Consider the following 19673-nt stretch of genomic DNA (forward strand, 5'->3'; position numbering starts at 1 on the left):
ATTTGAGTCTTTCTACTAAATCTACTGGCTATAATAGTTCAGTAGGGCAAAGCAAAGCAAAGTTCTTTGTTTACCCAGGGAAGTGGACTAAGCCAAGGACTTGTTTACAGCCACACCCTGCTCATAGAACATTTCATGGTAGGGGTTCAATGCCTTGCTCAAGGGCACTTCAGCGGTGGTAATTTTAACGTGCAGGTCCGGGGATGCGAACTGGCGACCTTCCGGTATCAATACCGCTAGGGCCTAAGAAATATGAAACTGAAAGAAAAAATATTCAGTGTGCACTCACTGTGATTCAAGAAGTAAGCCAGGGCAAGAATACAATTCGAATGTAAGTAGAAGATTTCTGGTATACACTCCAGAGCAGTAGGTGGCGATAATACTCCTATTGTGGCCCCGTAAACAACAAGGAGAGTCGAAGAGGCTTGCGTCTTCAGTTCCTGCCATAACTTCCTGCAGAAGCAAGTGTGGGCAGGTTTGTATTGATGTTACTGTAGAAATTGTGGAATTAATTAACAAAGTAACCTTTTTACGGTAATCTGAATCAATATAGCGTTATGTAATAATTTAATGCTCACTGCTGTCCCTGGACCGCGCGTTTTCTGTAAGGATAGCGCTTCTAATGTCCTGCTTCGGCAAGGCTCATACTTGTTAGCTAATATGGCTAACTTTAGCTTTTCAATCTAAATCAAGAAAATATATTAAAAAAAAACCTCAACTTTAATGGAAGTTATAAGTTGGATTTCAAACGTACCTTAACAGTGACGTAAAAGTTAGTTCAGTGACTTGTCTGGGACTGCCTTTTGTGCCATTGTTTTAGGTGTATGTTCCAATCCATCATGGTTTTATTTAATCGTCACAACAGCTTCCATTGTTGATTTGGATATAGTTGCAGTAGTGTATGTTTTTTAAAGTGAAAGTTTGATTTTGTCATACTCAATGTTGTTTCCAGTTGGTGGATTTAATTTAAAGGTAGCTGCTTACAAGCTAGTAGTAAATCAATGTCAGTACTCCTTTTATTCTATTATGTACAGAGCCATTCAAGATGACTACAGCTGCAAGACCCACGTTTGAGCCGGCAAGAGGAGGGAGGGGTAAAGGAGAAGGGGATCTAAGTGCATTGTCTAAGCAATACTCAAGTCGTGATCTACCCGGTCACACAAAGCTCAAATACAGGTCAGTGAGTGAAACCATGCAATACAGCGACAGGTCAGTGTCTTCCAGAAGTGCCCTGTCGAACAAGCAATATTAAAATAATCGTATTTGGGACAAAACATTAGCTCTCCTGGGACGCAGCTGGGACAAAGCCAACTGCAAAACAGTACACAAACTTGTGGTACAAGACCACTGCACCAGTCCCATGACAAATATTGTGTACACTGTACAGAATGCTTAATTATTTTCTGCCATCTCTGAACATAATCGTACCCGTGGCACACTGCCAGACTCGGACTACCGGCCAAGGTGCCTGGACCGCTGAGCCATGGCCCAGGCCTGTCAAATGACCTTTTAACTTGATCCGGTTGCTATGCAACGCCTCCGTCCCCACCAGCTATGGGTTTTTTACATTCACCTCCCTTTAGACTCCATTAAAGCAGGATTAAAGCCCCGTATCTCTAAAGCTTCGATCTGTCCATGGTAATCCGCCGCACATCCGATGTTCGGATGTCATTTGTGACTTTGTCTCGCATTGCTCCTGACATATAACTGTTTCTGGCGAGAGGTAAAGGGTGTGCGCTAATGCTCATGATGAATCATCACAACACCACCACCCTCCTCCCTGCTAACATGGAAATGAAATGGAGGCTCGTACAATGGCTTGATGAGCTTATAGATCTGCTATTTTTTTTAATTTGTGAAAATGTGCCGCAAATCTTTGAATATATATATATTCTTTCAGAGCAAACATTTTTAACTCAAACCTTTGCTTCTGGGTCGTCCCTGGAAAAACATATTTTCAGATGGGGGTCCGCAGTCAAGTACATATAATTCTGGGGGTCCTTGACATGAAATAGTTTGAGAACCACTGACATAGAAACATTTAGTAGAATCTGGTCTAAATGGGTTAAATATTGGGGAAATATGTTTTGCCTAAAATAGAGATGTCGAGTTGAAAGTCGTTGAGCCTATATATTGTTCTCTTTGCAGGCAGCCCACCCAGGATAACCCAGAGGAGGTCCGTGCCCGTGACTTCCGTAGGGAGCTGGAGGAGAGGGAACGTGTGGTAGTGCGTGAGAAGACCAGGGAAAGGGGACCAAGAGGTGGGTAATATTTGCAGACATTACATTCGGTTATATTTTGGATGTATTCTTTTATTTTTGTTTAAATGTTTTATTTCGTTTTTCCTAAAATTGGGACTTTATATTGATCATTTTTGTTGGCACAGTTTTCAGTACCTTGCCACATGTATTTTGCTGCTTGTACCTGTATGAGTAGTGACAATTAAATTATCTTGACTGTCGTGATTCTTTGTTTTGAATCATTTACCATTTGTAGATGCTTCTTTTTTGTGGCGGGTAGATGTTCATCTGAAATGTGTGTCGCCCCTTTTAACAGAGCATACTACATCATCCTCATCTTCATCATCCTCCAAGAGGCCTAGGCTTGATCAGATCCCAGCAGCCAATCTGGATGCTGATGACCCTTTAACTGATGTAAGTGCTTAAGTTTGCACTCAAGACTGTGACGTGGAACAGGTGCCATCATTAATCATACGGGCGGCTGTGGCTCAGGAGGTAGAGCAGGTCGTCCAATGATCCCTGGGTCGGCGGTTCGAATCCCGGCTCCTCCTGTCCAGATGTCGAAGTGTCCTTGGGCAAGACACTGAACTCTACATTGCCTCCAATGAGTCGGGCGGCGTGAGCTCGCCACCGTTGGTGTGTGAATGTGGGATGTGAGGACGCTGACATCGACTGTTCGCCGCTTCACCTCCCAATGTATATTTATGAATGAACCATTGTAAAGCGCTTTGAGCACTTGGAAAAAGCGCTATAAAAATGCAATTCATTATTATGTTTGTGTGGCGTGTGGGGTCCTGTAGGATGAAGAGGATGAGGACTCAGAGGATGAGAGTGATGACGACGACACCGCAGCTCTGCTGGCAGAACTGGAGAAGATCAAGAAGGAGCGGGCTGAGGAGCAAGAACGCAAAGTAAGGCATCACCCTGAGACCCATTTGTCTGGTTGTTATTAACTTTTTATGTTATGTAGTATTTCAATGTTCTTCATTGTCCCTGTCCAAGGAGCGTGAGCAGAAGGCAGAGGAAGAGAGGATCCGCATGGAGAACATCCTGAGTGGTAACCCGCTGATAAATTTGGCTGGCCAGCAGCAGCAGCAAGCAGCAAGCCAGACACAGAATACCTTCAGCGTCAAAAGGAGGTATGTATGCAGCACGTACACACTTATCACCTTTTTACCAATGACCACACTGACATGCAGTAGATTGGTGATGTTGATATTTTTCTATCCTCCTCTAGGTGGGATGATGATGTTGTGTTCAAGAACTGTGCCAAGGGAGTGGACGATGCACGTAAGGAGAAACGCTTCATCAATGACACCCTGCGCTCAGAGTTCCACAAGAAATTCATGGAGAAATATGTAAAGTAAAAGACTTGGACATTGGCGTATATTTCTCTTCCTGGTGTTGGCCTCCAGTTGAAAAGGACATTTCCATCCATCATGGGATACTCATCAAACCCAAAAATGGAACATTAACCGACAGGCTCCATATACCCCAAACTTGAAAATGTTGTATATAAATAAATTAGTTAGTTATACCCTATTAAAGGTAGTGTAAGTGAAATTGTTTGGATGAAACATTTTTTGTTAGTGTTCGTTCAGTAATGGCTCCAGCTCTTTAGTGAACAATAAATACAATTTTCACCTTCATCCAATCAGGAGAGGCCATTTATCAGCTTCAATTTTATAGTATTTTTTGTCAGATTATTTTTTCTCCATCACTTCCAATTTCACTTGTTTATCTTGTATGAGTTCTCTCTCTTCATTGGGTGAAATGTATATACTATTACTGACCTGGCAATGTATATCCTGTTTCTAAAGTGCTGGAGAGATGGGAGACCCCTGTTACTGAACAAATACTAATATAGAGCTATTTAACACTTATTTTAACTACGGTAATCTATCACTTACACCCCCTTTAAACTGAACTTGGTAATGGATCAATTTGTTTTGAAGTTGCTTTCCATGCAAGTGTGAGTAGTTTTGTTTTTTAAAGTGATGTCAATAAACCTGAAGAAAAAAGCCTCTTGTGAGTTTTGCTTTTTTGTGAAAAAGATTTTTTTACGTTCTGTCCTATAACCTGGTGTGAAGGTTTCTTCCTATTTTTATCTATGTCTATCCTATGTGATCTATAAGAAACGAATGGGTTAAGACATGAATTTACACACGGTGAGTTTTGGGGGCTTGTGTTTCACTGGTTGAAATTCCCCAACAAAAAGGATTGCGTTTATTATAATGGGCTGTGCACGCTTATCCGAATGCCCAAATATATTGAACTGAATGCGACCGTGTCTTAGTTGCTGACCATTTGATATTACTAACATCTCAAATAAACCTGAGTGAGAATCCTTGGACTTCTGATCCTGCTCTAAAGTCTGCATGGATTTACTGTCACCTCAGAGGGGGGGAAAAAGCAGCTAAGGACTGGATCGTTTTTATGGATACATAAAAGCCCCTCTTGTTTACCTTTACTGTATTTGGGGAGATGTTACCACGGTAAACAAGGGTCCTGAAAGGGGCTAACATGTAGCTGAAGTTCATGGTTTAAATGTCATAATGTCTTGTTAAGTACAGCTTTTATTTAACCTATCCTATCAACTTTTACCTGTTTTAACTAGTTGGCCCAGGTAAGATTACGGCTGTGTTATGAGAAAGCGACAGGGGGCGCCAGCGTCATCGGTAACTGTCTGGAACTTGTGACCATTGTGACCTAAAGGAGGCTGGGAAAAAAATGGCAGCTTCCTGGGAATCGCTGGTATTTACTTTACTCCAGAGGCGGAATTAAAACATTATCCAGTGGATAATATCCTCGTTACATATTAGTTTGCATTAAACACCACCAGTAGTTCCTTTAGTTTAAAAAACTTGTATGAGGTCGGCATGGAGAAGAGTGGCAGCATTGACAGTCTTGGCTCGAAGCGATCCTCGTCCAGACAGCCAAGTGTTGATTCATTGTCCAGGTAAAATAAATACACATTAGCAATCTAACGTTAGTTCGACTGAGAGATATAGGATATAGACTATATAGTTTTGTTATTATACACAATAAATCTAGCCCTACTATAGATTATTGTAGACCAGACCAGTCTATTTTTACAATATGACAGAACTTTCGTTCTGGAGACCGCACTGATTGAAATACTCTGTACTGGTATCTGTGATGTGCTAGTGGGGAGTCTGGGACGAGGAGCCCTAAACTAAACAGAGATAATTGGACTGGCAGTCCTTTGTACCAGTAGTCCATTCTGTTCTGTTCTTTGATTAGTAACTGGCACTACTCTTTGTGTACAGTACACTACATATTATTCAGAACCGGCAGATGCCATAACTATATGCACTCATGATTCATTTTTGATTAATTGAGTATGAAGGACCCCAATGGAAACAAGGCTTATCCTTTTTTTGATTGATTGATGTATCAACTGTGAGTGGACAACCCAATAAAGCATTACACTTGTTTACCAAAGGGTCCACCTTGTTCAATTCATCATAACATTTAGAGACGTACAAATATACATTTCTATATAGTCAAAAACAGGAAATCATCATAGAGGGGGTAAATAACGGGGGAAAAACCTCTTAGCAGACCTTGTATTGAACTGTACTTACTACTTTCCTGAGCTCTTTCTTTTCGCAAACTGTTAATTAAGTATTCAATCAATCAATATACTTAATAAAACTACAACTACTCTACTCACTGGTGAAGGCCAACTTTAGGGGCCCACTCTTCCTGTAGGACAGTTGTTCTCATCTTTTCAGGCTGTGAGTGACCCCCCCCCAAAAAAAAAAAAAACATGTTTGAACTGGGGACCCCCCACAATTATCATATTCACACACCCCCATCCTGACGTGACAAGCACTTTATAGTAGGAGTTGAGGCATTACATGTGGTTTGACTCAGGTTCACAGAAAAATATTGTTTAAATAGCTGATCTATAAGCTCACAACCGCTCACGGTGAGAAGGCGTTGTGAATCTTGTGATTGATTGAAAGATCTATTAACAGTATGCAGAATAGGTACATTTCAAGCACAACTCCATACACAAACTGTTAACTGTGGACGACACCACAAAGCATTATACTTGTTTACAACAGGGTCCACCATTTTCAATTCATCAGAACATTTAGAGACGTACAAATATACACAGGAAATCATCATACAAGGATTCACATGTCTTAATGACTGTTGGTAGGGTGTTCCACATTTTGGTGGCAAAGGAGCGAAAATAATTTAGTCCCTTGTTTGTGCCGAATCTGGGTTGTACATGGTTTGTTGCACTCCCTCTGGTGTTGTGGGTGTGGACTTCGTTTACATTAAGGAAGTATTTAGACAGGTACATGGGTATCTTGGTGGTGTATCGAATCTTGTGGACCAGACCCATTGCAAGATGCTGTACTCTGTCGTCGACCCTAAGCCATCCCAGCCTGTCAAAGTGGGCAGGGGTGAGGTGGGTTCGGGGGGTGAGGCCAAGTAGGAGCCTGACCAGTTTGTTTTGGGAGGTCTGGAGCCTTGTTTTAAGGGCCTTTGAGGTGCTGTGGTACCAAGAGGTGGATGCATAGTCAAAGAAACCTTGTACGAGGGCTCCTGTTAAGGTCTTCAAGGTGTTTTTGTTCACCAGTGAGGAGATCCTGTAAAGGAATCTTGGTTGTTGGTTGTTCTCGTTGTTCTGTTCATCTCCACCATCTGTTCTCTCCCTTCCAGGTAGGATTGCATCCAGCTCACTGATGTGCTATCAAAACCCATGTTGCTTTTAGCTTGTTAAGTTAACCAGTATCGACCGGTTCACGTTGTCAAAAGCCTTTTGGAGGTCCAGGCCAGCATGACCATGCAGCAGTATCTGCCAGCATCCACCTCGTGTTTGATGTGGTTGCTCAAATAGAGGAGGCATGTGTCAGTGGAGTGGGATGTTCTGAAGCCAGATTTGAACTGGTACATTTACATTAGTTTTTAAGTGGCACGACAAGATACTTTTCAACAAGTTCATAGATAGACTATTTGTTCACTTTCGAGATGGAGCTAAGAATGGAAATAGGGCGGTTTAATTTGCTCCCTTTCTTGTGCAGGGGGGTTACTTTGGCAAGTTTGAAATCTTAGGCGACCTGTCCCTGTTTGATGGAGGAGAGGTTTATTATGTGGGTGATGTAGATCTATAGAGATGGCTGAGTGAGTCTGAGGAATTTGGAGGGAATATTGTCATGGCCAGTGGCCTTGTTGGGTTGGAGGGCACTTAGTTTCTTAAGTACCTCATACAGTAGTTGTTACCATTTACCAGTTTAAAATCGTCTTTACAAACACCTAGGTTTCTGTAGAAGGATTTAATGTGCTCTACACCAAAACGCCCAGAGTGGGAGGGCAGTTTGTTAAGAAAATGTTTAAGCAGTTGGCCACATCAAGCTCTTCAGTGATGAGAGTGTCGTTCGATTTGATGTTTGTAAACCTGGATTTCAGTTTCTAACCACAGCCTAGTTGGTTGTTGAGTAGCGCTTCCAGAGCTCCCGAGGATTGTTTTTGTTTTCCTCAGCTTTATCATTGATAAAGTTAGTTTTTGCATATTTGGTCATGGCAGTAACAATGTTTCTTTGCTGGTTTCGTTGCGTTTTAATGTTGTCCAGTTGAGCTTGGAGATCACTGTCGAAGCGTTTGGTAAGCTTTGACTTGCATTTCAGAAATTCAGAGCATTTATAGTCTCTGGCTTTCATTGCAGTCAGTATTTCGGACTACCGGTATGTCCGAATTCATGGCTCAGAGCGGGTTTTGACCCTGATGGTTCTCAGGGGAGCCATGTTGTACAGTACTGATGTAAATTTGTTTTGAAGCCAATCCATGTTTCTTCGACAAGTGTGCTCTTAAGCTCATCGGACCAATCCAGACTCTCCAATTCTTGGTTAAAGACCTCACTAGAGTAGGTTTTGAGGTCCCTAGATATGACGGACCGACGGTGTTAAGTTTTTGTTTTTTGCGGGTACAGAATATCATAAAATGACCGCATACACAATGACACCTTTCTTGGAGATTTTGCATTTGTCCAAGGTCAGAATGAGGTCAATGACAGTTTGAGTAGAATTACACACTCTAGTGGGCTTATAGAGCTGCTATTTTCACAATTGTTGCCTCTTTCTCATATTTTTTGACAATTTGACCAGTTTCCAAGGAACAGCAATGTAGTGTATGTAGTTATGTAGCAGAATCCAGTTAAGTGAACGTTTCGTGAAGATTCTTGTAAACCATGTTTTTTCTGTTCTATGGACCCTAGAGGACACAAAAAAAACGGTTTAAATTTTTTTCCCCCGCCCTAACAATATTTTATCACCATGGCAATACATGGCAATGTGTAGCAATATTTCGTGTCTGTCTGTATTTCTGTCGACATCATATCTCCAAATCTGCCAGGCCGATTTACACCAAATTTGGTCCAGGAGTGTATGATGTGCTGTAGAAGACCCCCCAAAAAGATCACCACGATCGGCCCATAGGTGGCGCTATAGCAACAAATTCAAAAGGCAAATGTATGACTATTCACAAACTACTTGTCCAATTTCAATGAAAATTACTGGGTTCATGCACCAAGGGCTTCTGCACAAGCCATGCAAATGTGATCATAATACACCCATAGATGGCGCTCCAGTAACCCATTTAAGAAGTAAATGCATGAGCTTCAAAAATTACCAGAATGATTTTCATGAAATTAAACAAAGGATGAAGACACTGCTTTTAAAAGTGCACAAAGCAATATTTATTTATATAATCAACAATAACTTAAAGCTTGGGTGTGTTAATCTGGTTATGAACAAGATTCATAAAGGAGAAGGTGCCATTTCTGGCTTAACCACTGATCCTCAGGGTCTGCTGAAATACTGTCTGAGTACCCCAGTACTAGCAAGACTGGCTGGTGAAACTGAGCGCCTACTTAACATAGCTGATGCCAACCCAAAGAAGCATCACCAACACTCAGCAACTAGAAATGCACGACAGGAGAAATCTGTGAAACAACTCAAGGATGTGTTGACCAGCGCAAACCCCTTCTGTCCTCCAGAAAACGATGATGAAGTTGAAATTAAGTTAGTCAACTTTGTTTCCAAACAAATAATGACAACAGCAGTGCAGAGCCATGTATTGGACATTGAGTTACGAGGGAGCAGAGCACTTGAAACTTTTGTGAATCAGAGGGTCAGAGGGGAAAAGAACATGTGGGACAAAATGACGAAGCTGAAGTATCTGACCTGGAAAGATGGATGCAAAACTATCAAGCTTAAGGCATCATCTGAAATAGTCAGCTTGAAAGCAACAAACTCCTTGTTTGTTCGCTTGCTTCTCGTTGCCAAGTCCTCAAGAGATCTGGACCTGCAGAACATTGTGGGAACACACACATTTACTCCATGAAGGACAGAACAAGACATCTCCATACAGCAGGAAGAGCACAAGAAAAGGGGTATAAAATAGAGGATAACACACCAGTCAAAGACTTCAAGGCTTTCCTCGGAAGCAAGGAAACCAAGGCCAACCTCGTCCTCTACCTTGCACAAAAAGCTGTTGATCTTTGCAAGCTACCAATCACAACACACACACACAAGGGTGTCATGTCCACAAACACAAAAATGGTGAACATCACAAGTACACAAGAAGAGGCGGATACGTTACTGGTTATGTATGCCGCAGCAGTGAGTCATTTAGGTAAAATGCCACATATATACTCATGTGACACTGATGTTTTGGTACTTACTTGCCCTTCGAAGGGTACCAGACCTTCAACCAGAGAGTGCAATCATCATGGGCACAGGAGATCAAAGACGGACGATAAAACTCAGACCAATCTACACGGCCATTGGCCCCAAACGAGCAGCCGCATTGCCAGGATTCCACACGCTCACTGGTTGCGATACCACTGGTCACATCCGAGGAAAAGGTCAATCTTCCTGCTTCAAATCGTTCATGAAGACTGGTGATGATGTTCTCCATGCACTTGCTGAACTTGGTGTTGGCCCTCATCCATCCTTGGACGTGTTAGCCGGTTGTGAAAAGTTTGTGTGTCAGCTCTTCAAACCTGGGTTTAAATCAGCTGAAGTACTTCGGTGGCACAGCTCAAGGGCAATCAGGGTGTTGAAAAGATATGTCCAACGCAAGGGTCCATCGTCGAACACATTCTGTGAGCACATTGGCAAGCCAATGTATGGGCACAAGACATCGTTTCTGAGCCACATGTTTTAGATCCACTTTCTTTAGGATGGAAGCAACAAGATGATGGAAGGTGTGTCCCTGTAGTCTCAAAGGTTCCACCTGCACCAGAGGCCGTTGTTGAACTCGTCAAGTGTGCATGTGTTGCCAGCAAGTGTAGAGGCCGCTGTTCTTGCAAACGTAATAACCTTCCATTCACAGAGCTCTGCAAATGTGAGGCTGCTGAGGGTTCAACCCTTTGATTTGAAATAAAACTGTCCGTTACTGATTATTCAAGGTTTTTGTGGAAAATTGGTCAGGTAGCACCTTGTGAAATTGCATATTGAATCTGTTGTTGTAGCGCCACCTATTGGTGGATTGTGGTCAAACTTTCTGGGCTTGTGCTTCAGCCCATGGTACAACAACCTAGCCAATGTCATTGAAATTGGACAAGTAGTTTGTGAATAATCATGAATTTTCGTTTTGAATTTGGTGCTGTAGCGCCACCTATGGGCCGATCGTGGTGAAATTTTTATGGGGTCTTCCAGAGCACATCATACACTCCTGGACCACATTTGGTGTTAATCGGCCTAGCAGATTTGGAGAAATGATGTCGACAGAAATACAGACAGACACGAAATATTGCTACACATTGCCATGTATTGCCATGGTGAAAAAATATTGTTAGGGCGGGGGAAAAAAATGTAAACCGTTTTTTTTGTGTCCTCTAGGGTCCATAGAACAGAAAAAACATGGTTTACAAGAATCTTCACGAAACGTTCACTTAATTACACAATGACATACACTAATGTCTCTGTCACTATGTTTAGAGTACCAGTAGGGGCAAAAGTGGCGCTGTTGTGCTAGAAACAGAGCGAGAGAGCGAGAGAGAGAGATATAGTGTTGCACTGTTGCCTGCTAATTAGAGAGAGAGGGAGGGAGGGAGAGGGGGAGAGGTGTCTGCTAAATGCTAATTCCCCCACACAGTAACTCTGTCATTTCTCGACCATTTCGGATGTGGGGCGGCTCGGCGGAACCGGGCTGGCACCCTGGGCCAGCTTCCTGTGGGTCTGGAAGTTCCGGGGACCCACCGGGGAGTCGGAAACGGGTGTGATTTTTATAGTATAGTTGGTTGATTACTTTTTATGCACCACACCCGTGTGAAGTGAGGCGTGCTCTTATACATCACATTCCGTGCTCAGCCAATCAAGTCATCACAAAAGTCATTCCGACCAATCACTTTTGGCGCCCTCACTTTTATCTTCAATATGTACTTTGCTCAGCCAATCAAAACGTTGCTATGGGGTGATCAGCCAATCACAAGCCAATGTTTGTGTTTACGGAAAGCCGGGCATAGGAGGGCCTCAAAAATGTCTCCACTGTTATCTGGGGACCCCCAAAATCATATGGGGACTCTCCAGGGGGTCCTGAACCCCTGGGCTATATAATGTATGGTAATATTTAGCGCCGGTAATAGATTGTACATTAGCAAGCTCACAATGCATTGCATGAACTGCAACACATTGTGAGCTTGGGTGTGCAACAGTGTATTATGTGTTGGTCTCGTCTTAGTTTGTCAATGTCTGATGTGTTGACAGCAGTGCAGTAGTTAGTACACTGAAAACCTAATCCTGCTGATATGAAAGTACTAGGATGAATCTTTTGTCTACTACCGTTGTTGTTGTTGTTGTTGTTGTTGTTGTTATAATTATTATTTTCTTCAGCACTTCCACATCTCGCTCTGACCGGTCTGGCCAAGCTAAACCACCCTCTGCAATGTCTTCAGACTCTGTGTCTCCAACAGAGCTCTCCCCTGAGCTGAGGGTTCGTACTATAGTTATGTTGGCTTTAGTTACTGTGTTAAATGACAACTTTATACTTCATTAACTCAAGTATCTCTAACACAGTCTCGATGTTTGACTCAATTTCCCCCTTCAGGTCAGGCCCAAAGCTCCCATTAAGGTATGTTGTCCATGACATTTCAGCAATGTTTTGAAATAGAAGATCTACAAGGGCTTCCAATAGGGCCCAAATGGATAAGTCCGGCAAGCTCAAGACTGACAGCTAGGGCTTTTGTTTTTGTTTCAGGTTCTTAGAGAGTCAGACAAAGAGGAACCACAGTTACTTCCAAATGAAACTGTGCAAGATATGAGTAAGAGCTGTTTCTTTGTCTGAATGTATTGACAGTTAATTGAGACGTGATAACTACGTGTTAACTACCGGTACTACTATTTATATATCTGTATATAGCCGGTGGTTAAAGCCAAGTATTTTACTTGCTTTGTTTTACAGCCAAAGATGTCACCTATATTTGTCCTTTTATTGGAGCACTCAGGGGAACACTCACTATCACCAACTACAGGCTTTTCTTCAAATGCACAGACAGGGTATGTTAGATAATGGTAAGTAACAATACAAATGAATTGTAGTTTCTTATGTCACTATAACTCATCTTTCGCTTCTAGGAGCCAGCATTTGTGTTAGACTTGCCCCTTGGGGTGGTGAGTCGTGTGGAAAAGATTGGAGGTGCATCAAGTCGTGGTGATGTTTCCTATGGACTAGTTTGCAAGGTGAGCATGGTCTGAAAAAGCTAATGGTTTCAGCAAGATGTGGGAAACAAGCCTTTCTTGGATTTTGCACAAAAATGATTGAATGAGCACACAGATGGAGACCATAACACCTACTAAGGTCTTCTCTTATCTATTTTGGGGCTGGTCGTAGCTTAGTGGGCTGATAATCATATGGTCACTGGTTCGCCTCCCGAGTCCGGCCCAGTCATGCGTGTCAAAGTCCCTGAGCAAGACACTTAACTCACCATGACAATCTAAGCAGCTGGGAAGCTGAAGCAGGAATTGCCCTTGGAAAAAAAACAACCCACACATGAGTTATTTAGTGTGTTATTTTGCGTTTTCTCTCCCTCTTTCCAGGATATGAGGAATTTACGGTTTGCACACAAGCAGATGGAGGACTCACTCAGGAAGTCAATTTTTGAAGTCCTGATGAAATGTGCGTTTCCTGTTTCCAATGGGCTGGTGAGTGAGTCACTTGTCTTTGACACACCATGTCTGTTTAAATCCTGCATGGAGACCAAGCTGACATGTTCCTTTCTTCATTCCCCAGCAAATCTTTGCCTTTGAATACGGGCAGGTCTTTCCTGAAAACGGATGGAAAGTGTATGACGCCCAGGCGGAATACAAAAGACTGGTACTTAAAATGATCTGCTCGCATGCTCTGGGGTCCTTATTAAAATGTTTGGAGAGATATTATAGCCGGTTATGTGTGTTTGTTGTTGTTGTAGGGCATACCGAATGAAAGCTGGAGGATAACAAAAGTAAATGATCACTACGAGCTGTGTGACACATATCCATCTACTCTGGTGGTGCCCGTCAACATACCAGATGAAGAAGTGAAGAGAGTCGCTGCTTTCCGGGCCAAGGGCAGGATACCTGTAAGTGATCACGCTTCGCCAAGATTGTACATATGAATTGTTACATAGCCGGCTGTTGCTATTTAGACGTTCCTGTTCTCCCTTTGAGCTTCTTCGTTAGTGGGTACTGTATTTATTTATGAGGGTTGCATGTTTGTCCTGTTGTTGTCTTGTATTTATTGTTACTGGCAGAGCTGTGTCACTTATTTTTGCCTCTTCTCTTGGCCAGTTCACACGTTTCTTTACTGGTTAAATGAAATAAAATAAGAAATACTGGCTGTGGTAATAATGTTTCCTGGTGTTGTGTATAGGTGTTGTCCTGGATCCATCCAGAGAGCCAGGCCACAGTGACCCGGTGCAGTCAACCCATGGTCGGAGTGAATGGGAAGCGCAGCAAAGAGGATGAGAAATACCTGCAGGCCATTATGGACGCCAACGCTCAATCCCATAAGCTTTTCATTTTTGATGCCAGGCCCAGCGTCAATGCGGCTGCCAATAAGGTTTGTTCACGGATGGTGAATTGACGTTTGATACGTGAACATTCATATCTGTCGAAAGGGATAAAAAAACTGAACAAATCTTGACCATGTGCTTTTGAGTGTAAATGTGTGTGTAAACTGAGTACCACATGTGTGGGGGTGGCCAAATCAATAATAGATGCATCTACTGTAACTTAATGCACAGAATCTCTGCGTGAGTGTGTGCCCCGCCCCCACATAACATATCGTGTATTTATTAACCCATTTAGACCTGAGCTCGATTCTACAAAATGTCTTCTAAATCACGACAGTTTTCTGAAAAACCCATATTTCTATGTCAGTCATTCTCAAACATTTTCATGTCAGGGACCCCCAAAAATATATGTAATTGGCTGCCTATCCCATCTGAAAATATGTTGTTCCAGGGACCCCCCCCCCCCCCCCAGAAGCAAATATTTGAGTTAAAACGTTCACTCTGAAAGATTTCTAAAATAGCAGAACTAGATCTGCTTGTAGATCTTTTCAATAGCTAAAGTATAACATTACGCTTAAAACACCAAAACCCCGCCCAAAATGGGTTAAATTAAAGTTGCATTCGTATTGAGCATAAAGTAATACACCAATGAAAATGTCCTCTTTTTCATTTTTTCCTCTAGATGAAAGGAGGTGGATATGAAAGTGAGGATGCATATCAGAATGCTGAACTGGTGTTTTTGGATATACATAATATCCATGTGATGAGGGAGTCACTTCGCAAGGTGAAGGAGGTGGTGTACCCAAACATCGAGGAATCCCATTGGCTCTCCAACCTTGAGTCCACTCATTGGCTTGAGCACATAAAGGTCAGTTTGAGTACCGTCATTCACCACCTGTCAGTTCGGGCTGGGCAATACAGTATTATGTTGAATTGAATCAATGAACGATGTGAAGAATTCAGTCAGCTTTGAGGTAGTGCAAAAAATATTCTCCCTGTTGCTTAAGTGTTATTTGGAAGTTCAATTTCAATGAATCACGATATATAACATGGTTTAATTTTCTTCATATTACCGAGCTCTAGATAAATGAAAAATCACACCCGTGTGAAGTGAGGGGCGCTATATATACATATTTTATGACGTAATTATCAGACGTAATTATTGTTTAAGGAAAAACAGACGTTAAACCTGTGCCCCTCAAACATTTGGTAGAAACCAAGGTTTAAATGAGGAGAAATGAGGTCTGGACCAAGTTATTTCATGTATTTTACACACAGCTGATCCTGGCTGGAGCACTGAGGATTGCAGACAAGGTGGAGTCTGGGAAGACGTCGGTAGTGGTGCATTGTAGCGATGGTTGGGACCGCACAGCCCAGCTCACCTCGCTGGCCATGCTAATGCTGGATGGTTATTACCGCACCATTCAAGGCTTCCAGGTGCTCCTGGAGAAAGAGTGGCTTAGCTTTGGCCACCGTTTCCAGATGGTAAATAGGCTCTCTTCTAAATTATTGCAATTATCATTTCATTGCCTGCTTGTCTGCATACTGTAAACACTTCGTTTCACAATTAAGTATTGGAAGGAACACATTGTTGTACAGTGAAACCAGTAACAAACAAAAACAACTACCGTATGTGCACCGTAAATTATACAACCCCCACTGCAAATTAGGGATATTGACAAAATGTATGTCTATCAACTATCAACGTTTTGTTTCCAATAAATGAATCGGACAAAAACAATTTAAATGGCTCAATAAAAAGCCACTTTCAATGACTATTGCAGTTCGACCTGCTGCAAAGGTGATGCATAGCCAGACACCAGGCACCAGCTTCTGGCAGCATTCTTGATGAATCTTAACCCCATTCCGCATGTGCAATGACTTCCAGTTCACTAGTATTCTTGGGTTTGCATTTTGCAACTGCCTTCTTTAATTTCCACCAGATATGCAATAGAACATCTCTGGAGGAAATTAAAGAAGCCAATGCCATATGGCATTGGCTAGTGCTCCACTCGTCGAACTGTTCCAGTTGCATAACTTTACTTTCCTTTGCACCTCTTTTCTTTCAGAGGATTGGTCATGGAGATAAGAACCACACGGATGCGGATCGCTCACCCGTCTTCGTTCAGTTCATCGACTGTGTTTGGCAGATGACCCGCCAGGTAAAGGATAGGATCTGTTACTGAAGTGAACAAAATCTTCAGTTTAACGTGATGATAATGATTGTCTTTTTGACTGAAGTTTCCAGCAGCTTTTGAGTTCAACGAATACTTCCTGGTGACTATCCTGGACCACCTGTACAGCTGCCTGTTTGGGACGTTCTTGTGTAACAGTGAACAACAGAGGGTGAAAGAAGTATGAATTAACCTATTTGTTCCTACGCATTTTGAGCATTTTGTAATCTAGAAATGTATGTGAAATGTATGCATTTTTGCACACATGTGCATGTTTGCATTTTTATGTTTTAAGAGCTAGTGCCTAGTGCCCAGTTGGACACTAAAATGAAGCTCTATTTATAATCCTAAAATATTAAACATACACTGACTGGGGGATTTTTTTGAAGCGTGTTACAATAAACAAAAACATTTTTGTATTTGACAGGAGATTCCCAAGAGGTCTGTGTCATTGTGGTCCTACATCAACAGCCAGTTGGAGGAGTTTACCAACCCTCTGTATGTGAACTACTACAACCATGTACTGTTCCCCGTTGTCAGTTTGCGTCACCTAGAGCTCTGGGTGGGCTATTACATCCGCTGGAACCCTCGCATGAGGCCACAGGTATGTAGAAGCATGTATTGTGTTGTTTTGTTTGCACTCATAATTCCTCGCCTCATTTGTAGATTGCAACCCATGTTTTTTCTTTTTTCCTTTTATTCAAAATGCAAATTGTAAAACAATGGCATTGGGAATTGAATTTGGCAGCATCATTCTGCAATGGGTACAATAATCTTTGAAGAATGTTCACGAATTCATCACAGAAAAAAAGGAACTAACCAGGTGCTCAACGGAGATGTCAAAAAGTAATGATGAAAAAAGGTGCTCACACAGATCAAAACGGGATGAAGGCATAGATTTTATTTTTTAAGAGACGATCCGGGAACTCAAAGTTAAAAAGAGGAGGGAAGCCTTTATTAAATTAAAAGGGCGACTGCCAACATGTTTCGACCTCACTGGTCTTCATCTGGGCAAGAATGAAGCACATCACCAAACACACTCATTATATAGCAGCAAGAAAACACAGCTTTGCAATGAGAAGTGTCAGAGGCACAGTTAATACATCAGTAATTATATAGACATGCCATTAAGCACTCGATCAACCCCTGACGGCCACACGTGTGTATGACAGCCAGAGGAATAACATGGCAAAAGCTAAGCATCAAATATTCAGCAAAAGAAAAAGGACACTTGTATTACAAATAATGAAAAACATTATAATAATCAATAGAAAGATATTGATAACACATTAACGAATTCACCCCAGCCATGAAATATGAGCGTACATAATTCCCCATGTATACAAATCCTCCTTGATTTTCTTGTGATTCGTTTTTCCAGGAGCCTGTGCACCAGCGTTACAAGGAGCTGTTGGCCAAGCGAGCAGAGTTACAGAAGAGAGTGGAGGAACTTCAGCGAGAGGTGACCAACCGTTCAGCCTCCTCTTCCTCCGAGAGGGCAGGATCTCCCACACGCTCCATCACTCCAGTGCAGACCTTTGTTTGACACGACTGACTCCTAGAATCGTCACACGAACAGAATCCTCTTGTTTGAGACATCTGTGCCACAGAGGGTCGGAGTGACATGCTGCCTTAGTAAGCAACTACTACAAGTCTGCAGAAACAGATTATTGGCCTTGTACCATCACTTAACATTACGTTGCTGATGAGATTCTGTAGTGTAATACAGCAGGAAAGGAACCGCTCTGTGACCATTTTACTACAGCCATACTCTACTCTTCCAAGGTTAAGCGAACATAGCCTGATAAAGAAAGTATGATTGGGCATAGTAGCTTACCTACAATCAGTGTTTGTAGTGTTTTTTATTTTTAAGTTATTTCACTAAAATATTAATAGAGTAAAACTAAGTATGCCTTACTTTTTTAGGAACATTCTGTCCATTCCTCCGCTTTGCAAGGGACAGGTGGCAATGATTGTCTGAAAGGCAATGCATTGAAGCAGTTGTGAATATATTTTGTTGTTGGAACACTATTAATAGAAACTACTAAATATCTCCTTATGAGAATATAACTAAAGGGCTGGAATGCTAACTTAGCTTCTAATATTAGAAAAGAGTTGGGGGATATTGGGGGTATTTGGGATAAAGATTGTTTTCTTAAGTCATTGCAGGATGCTTTGACCAAATATGAAGTATGATTGTGTATGAACACATTCCTTTATAAGATTCCTTTTTTCTGATCTACGGTTGCAGAGCAGAAAGAAAAAGCTAAATTACGCTTTGGTAGAGGTTCGGGTTGTGTAGTTAACGTGCCATGATATCTCCAGATATTGGTGAGATGTCTTCAATAGTTGCTCAATTGATTAGACATCCCCTTTGATTTATATTGCACAGGTCTCAAATCACCATTTTTAACACATAAAGGAATGTAAACAAACCAATGTATAACATTACAAAACTCACCACAGCCTTATTATTAATAATTTCAACATCCTGTTGATTTTACTATTTGAAGATGCGTGTATCTACTCTATGTCCGAGCATAGACATGGTAACGCCCCGCCTGCCTCTGATTGGCCTACAGACACTGCCCGTCTTGCCCCCAGGGTCTCACCAGACTGTCCTCCGTGACGCGAGGTTACTCGCTCAGCTTGGCACGCCACGCACGGCAGTAACTTGTAACTTACATGTAGAAGAGGCAAACTAATATTGTTTGTGCCGTTTGCTTTGGTCGAATAATTGATTGAACAAGTACGTATGTACTATGATTTGATTTGGCTGTGTTCTAAATTAAAGTGTTAAGTGTTGATTATTGTGTATTAATCTAATGAAACTAATACTATTATACAAAAAAAAAAGATAAAGATCAAAGGAAAATAGACCTTTTTACAGTACAATAATGTATCAAGTTTACACGTATACCAATAAATAGGCTAACGGTATAAACAGTATTAGTTTGCCTCTTCTACAAAAATAAAACGTACTGCCGCGCATGCCAATTGCTGTCATTCTCTTGTATTATGTCGTACTTGTATTATTTAATTATTTCCCACCACGGAGTAACCTCGCGGCAGACTATCCAGCAGGTATCTTCCACCTCTGGTAAGGCCGGCAGTGTCGGTAGGCCAATCAGAGGCAGGCGGGGCGTTGCCATGTCTATGCTCGGACATAGAAAAGATATATGCTTTGAAGATCCAAATAAGGATCCACAGATCCAGTCTGGGTCTTCT

General features: G+C 41.9%; 2 protein-coding genes across 2 annotated transcripts; both read left to right on the top strand.

Moving 5' to 3' along the window:
- Positions 1-455: 455 nt before the first annotated feature.
- Positions 456-4264, top strand: cwc15 (CWC15 spliceosome associated protein homolog). Its single transcript, XM_083759699.1, has 7 exons — positions 456-475; positions 1035-1176; positions 2149-2261; positions 2557-2654; positions 3041-3151; positions 3243-3379; positions 3478-4264. Exons 2-7 carry the CDS (start codon positions 1046-1048, stop codon positions 3605-3607), a joined length of 720 nt encoding a protein of 239 aa, XP_083615825.1. The 5' UTR covers positions 456-475; positions 1035-1045; the 3' UTR covers positions 3608-4264.
- A 724-nt stretch (positions 4265-4988) lies between these two features.
- Positions 4989-19294, top strand: mtmr2 (myotubularin related protein 2). The gene is made up of 16 exons (XM_083771669.1): positions 4989-5199; positions 12116-12215; positions 12330-12353; positions 12480-12543; positions 12684-12778; positions 12857-12961; positions 13319-13423; positions 13512-13595; positions 13690-13839; positions 14130-14318; positions 14954-15139; positions 15550-15756; positions 16341-16433; positions 16513-16626; positions 16873-17049; positions 17827-19294. The coding sequence occupies exons 1-16, from the start codon at positions 5120-5122 to the stop codon at positions 17989-17991; spliced, it is 1938 nt and encodes a 645-aa protein (XP_083627795.1). The 5' UTR covers positions 4989-5119; the 3' UTR covers positions 17992-19294.
- Positions 19295-19673: the final 379 nt, after the last annotated feature.

This window comes from Protomyctophum parallelum, assembly GCF_964188405.1.
Source record: "Protomyctophum parallelum genome assembly, chromosome: 1".
NCBI classification, from domain to species: domain Eukaryota; kingdom Metazoa; phylum Chordata; class Actinopteri; order Myctophiformes; family Myctophidae; genus Protomyctophum; species Protomyctophum parallelum.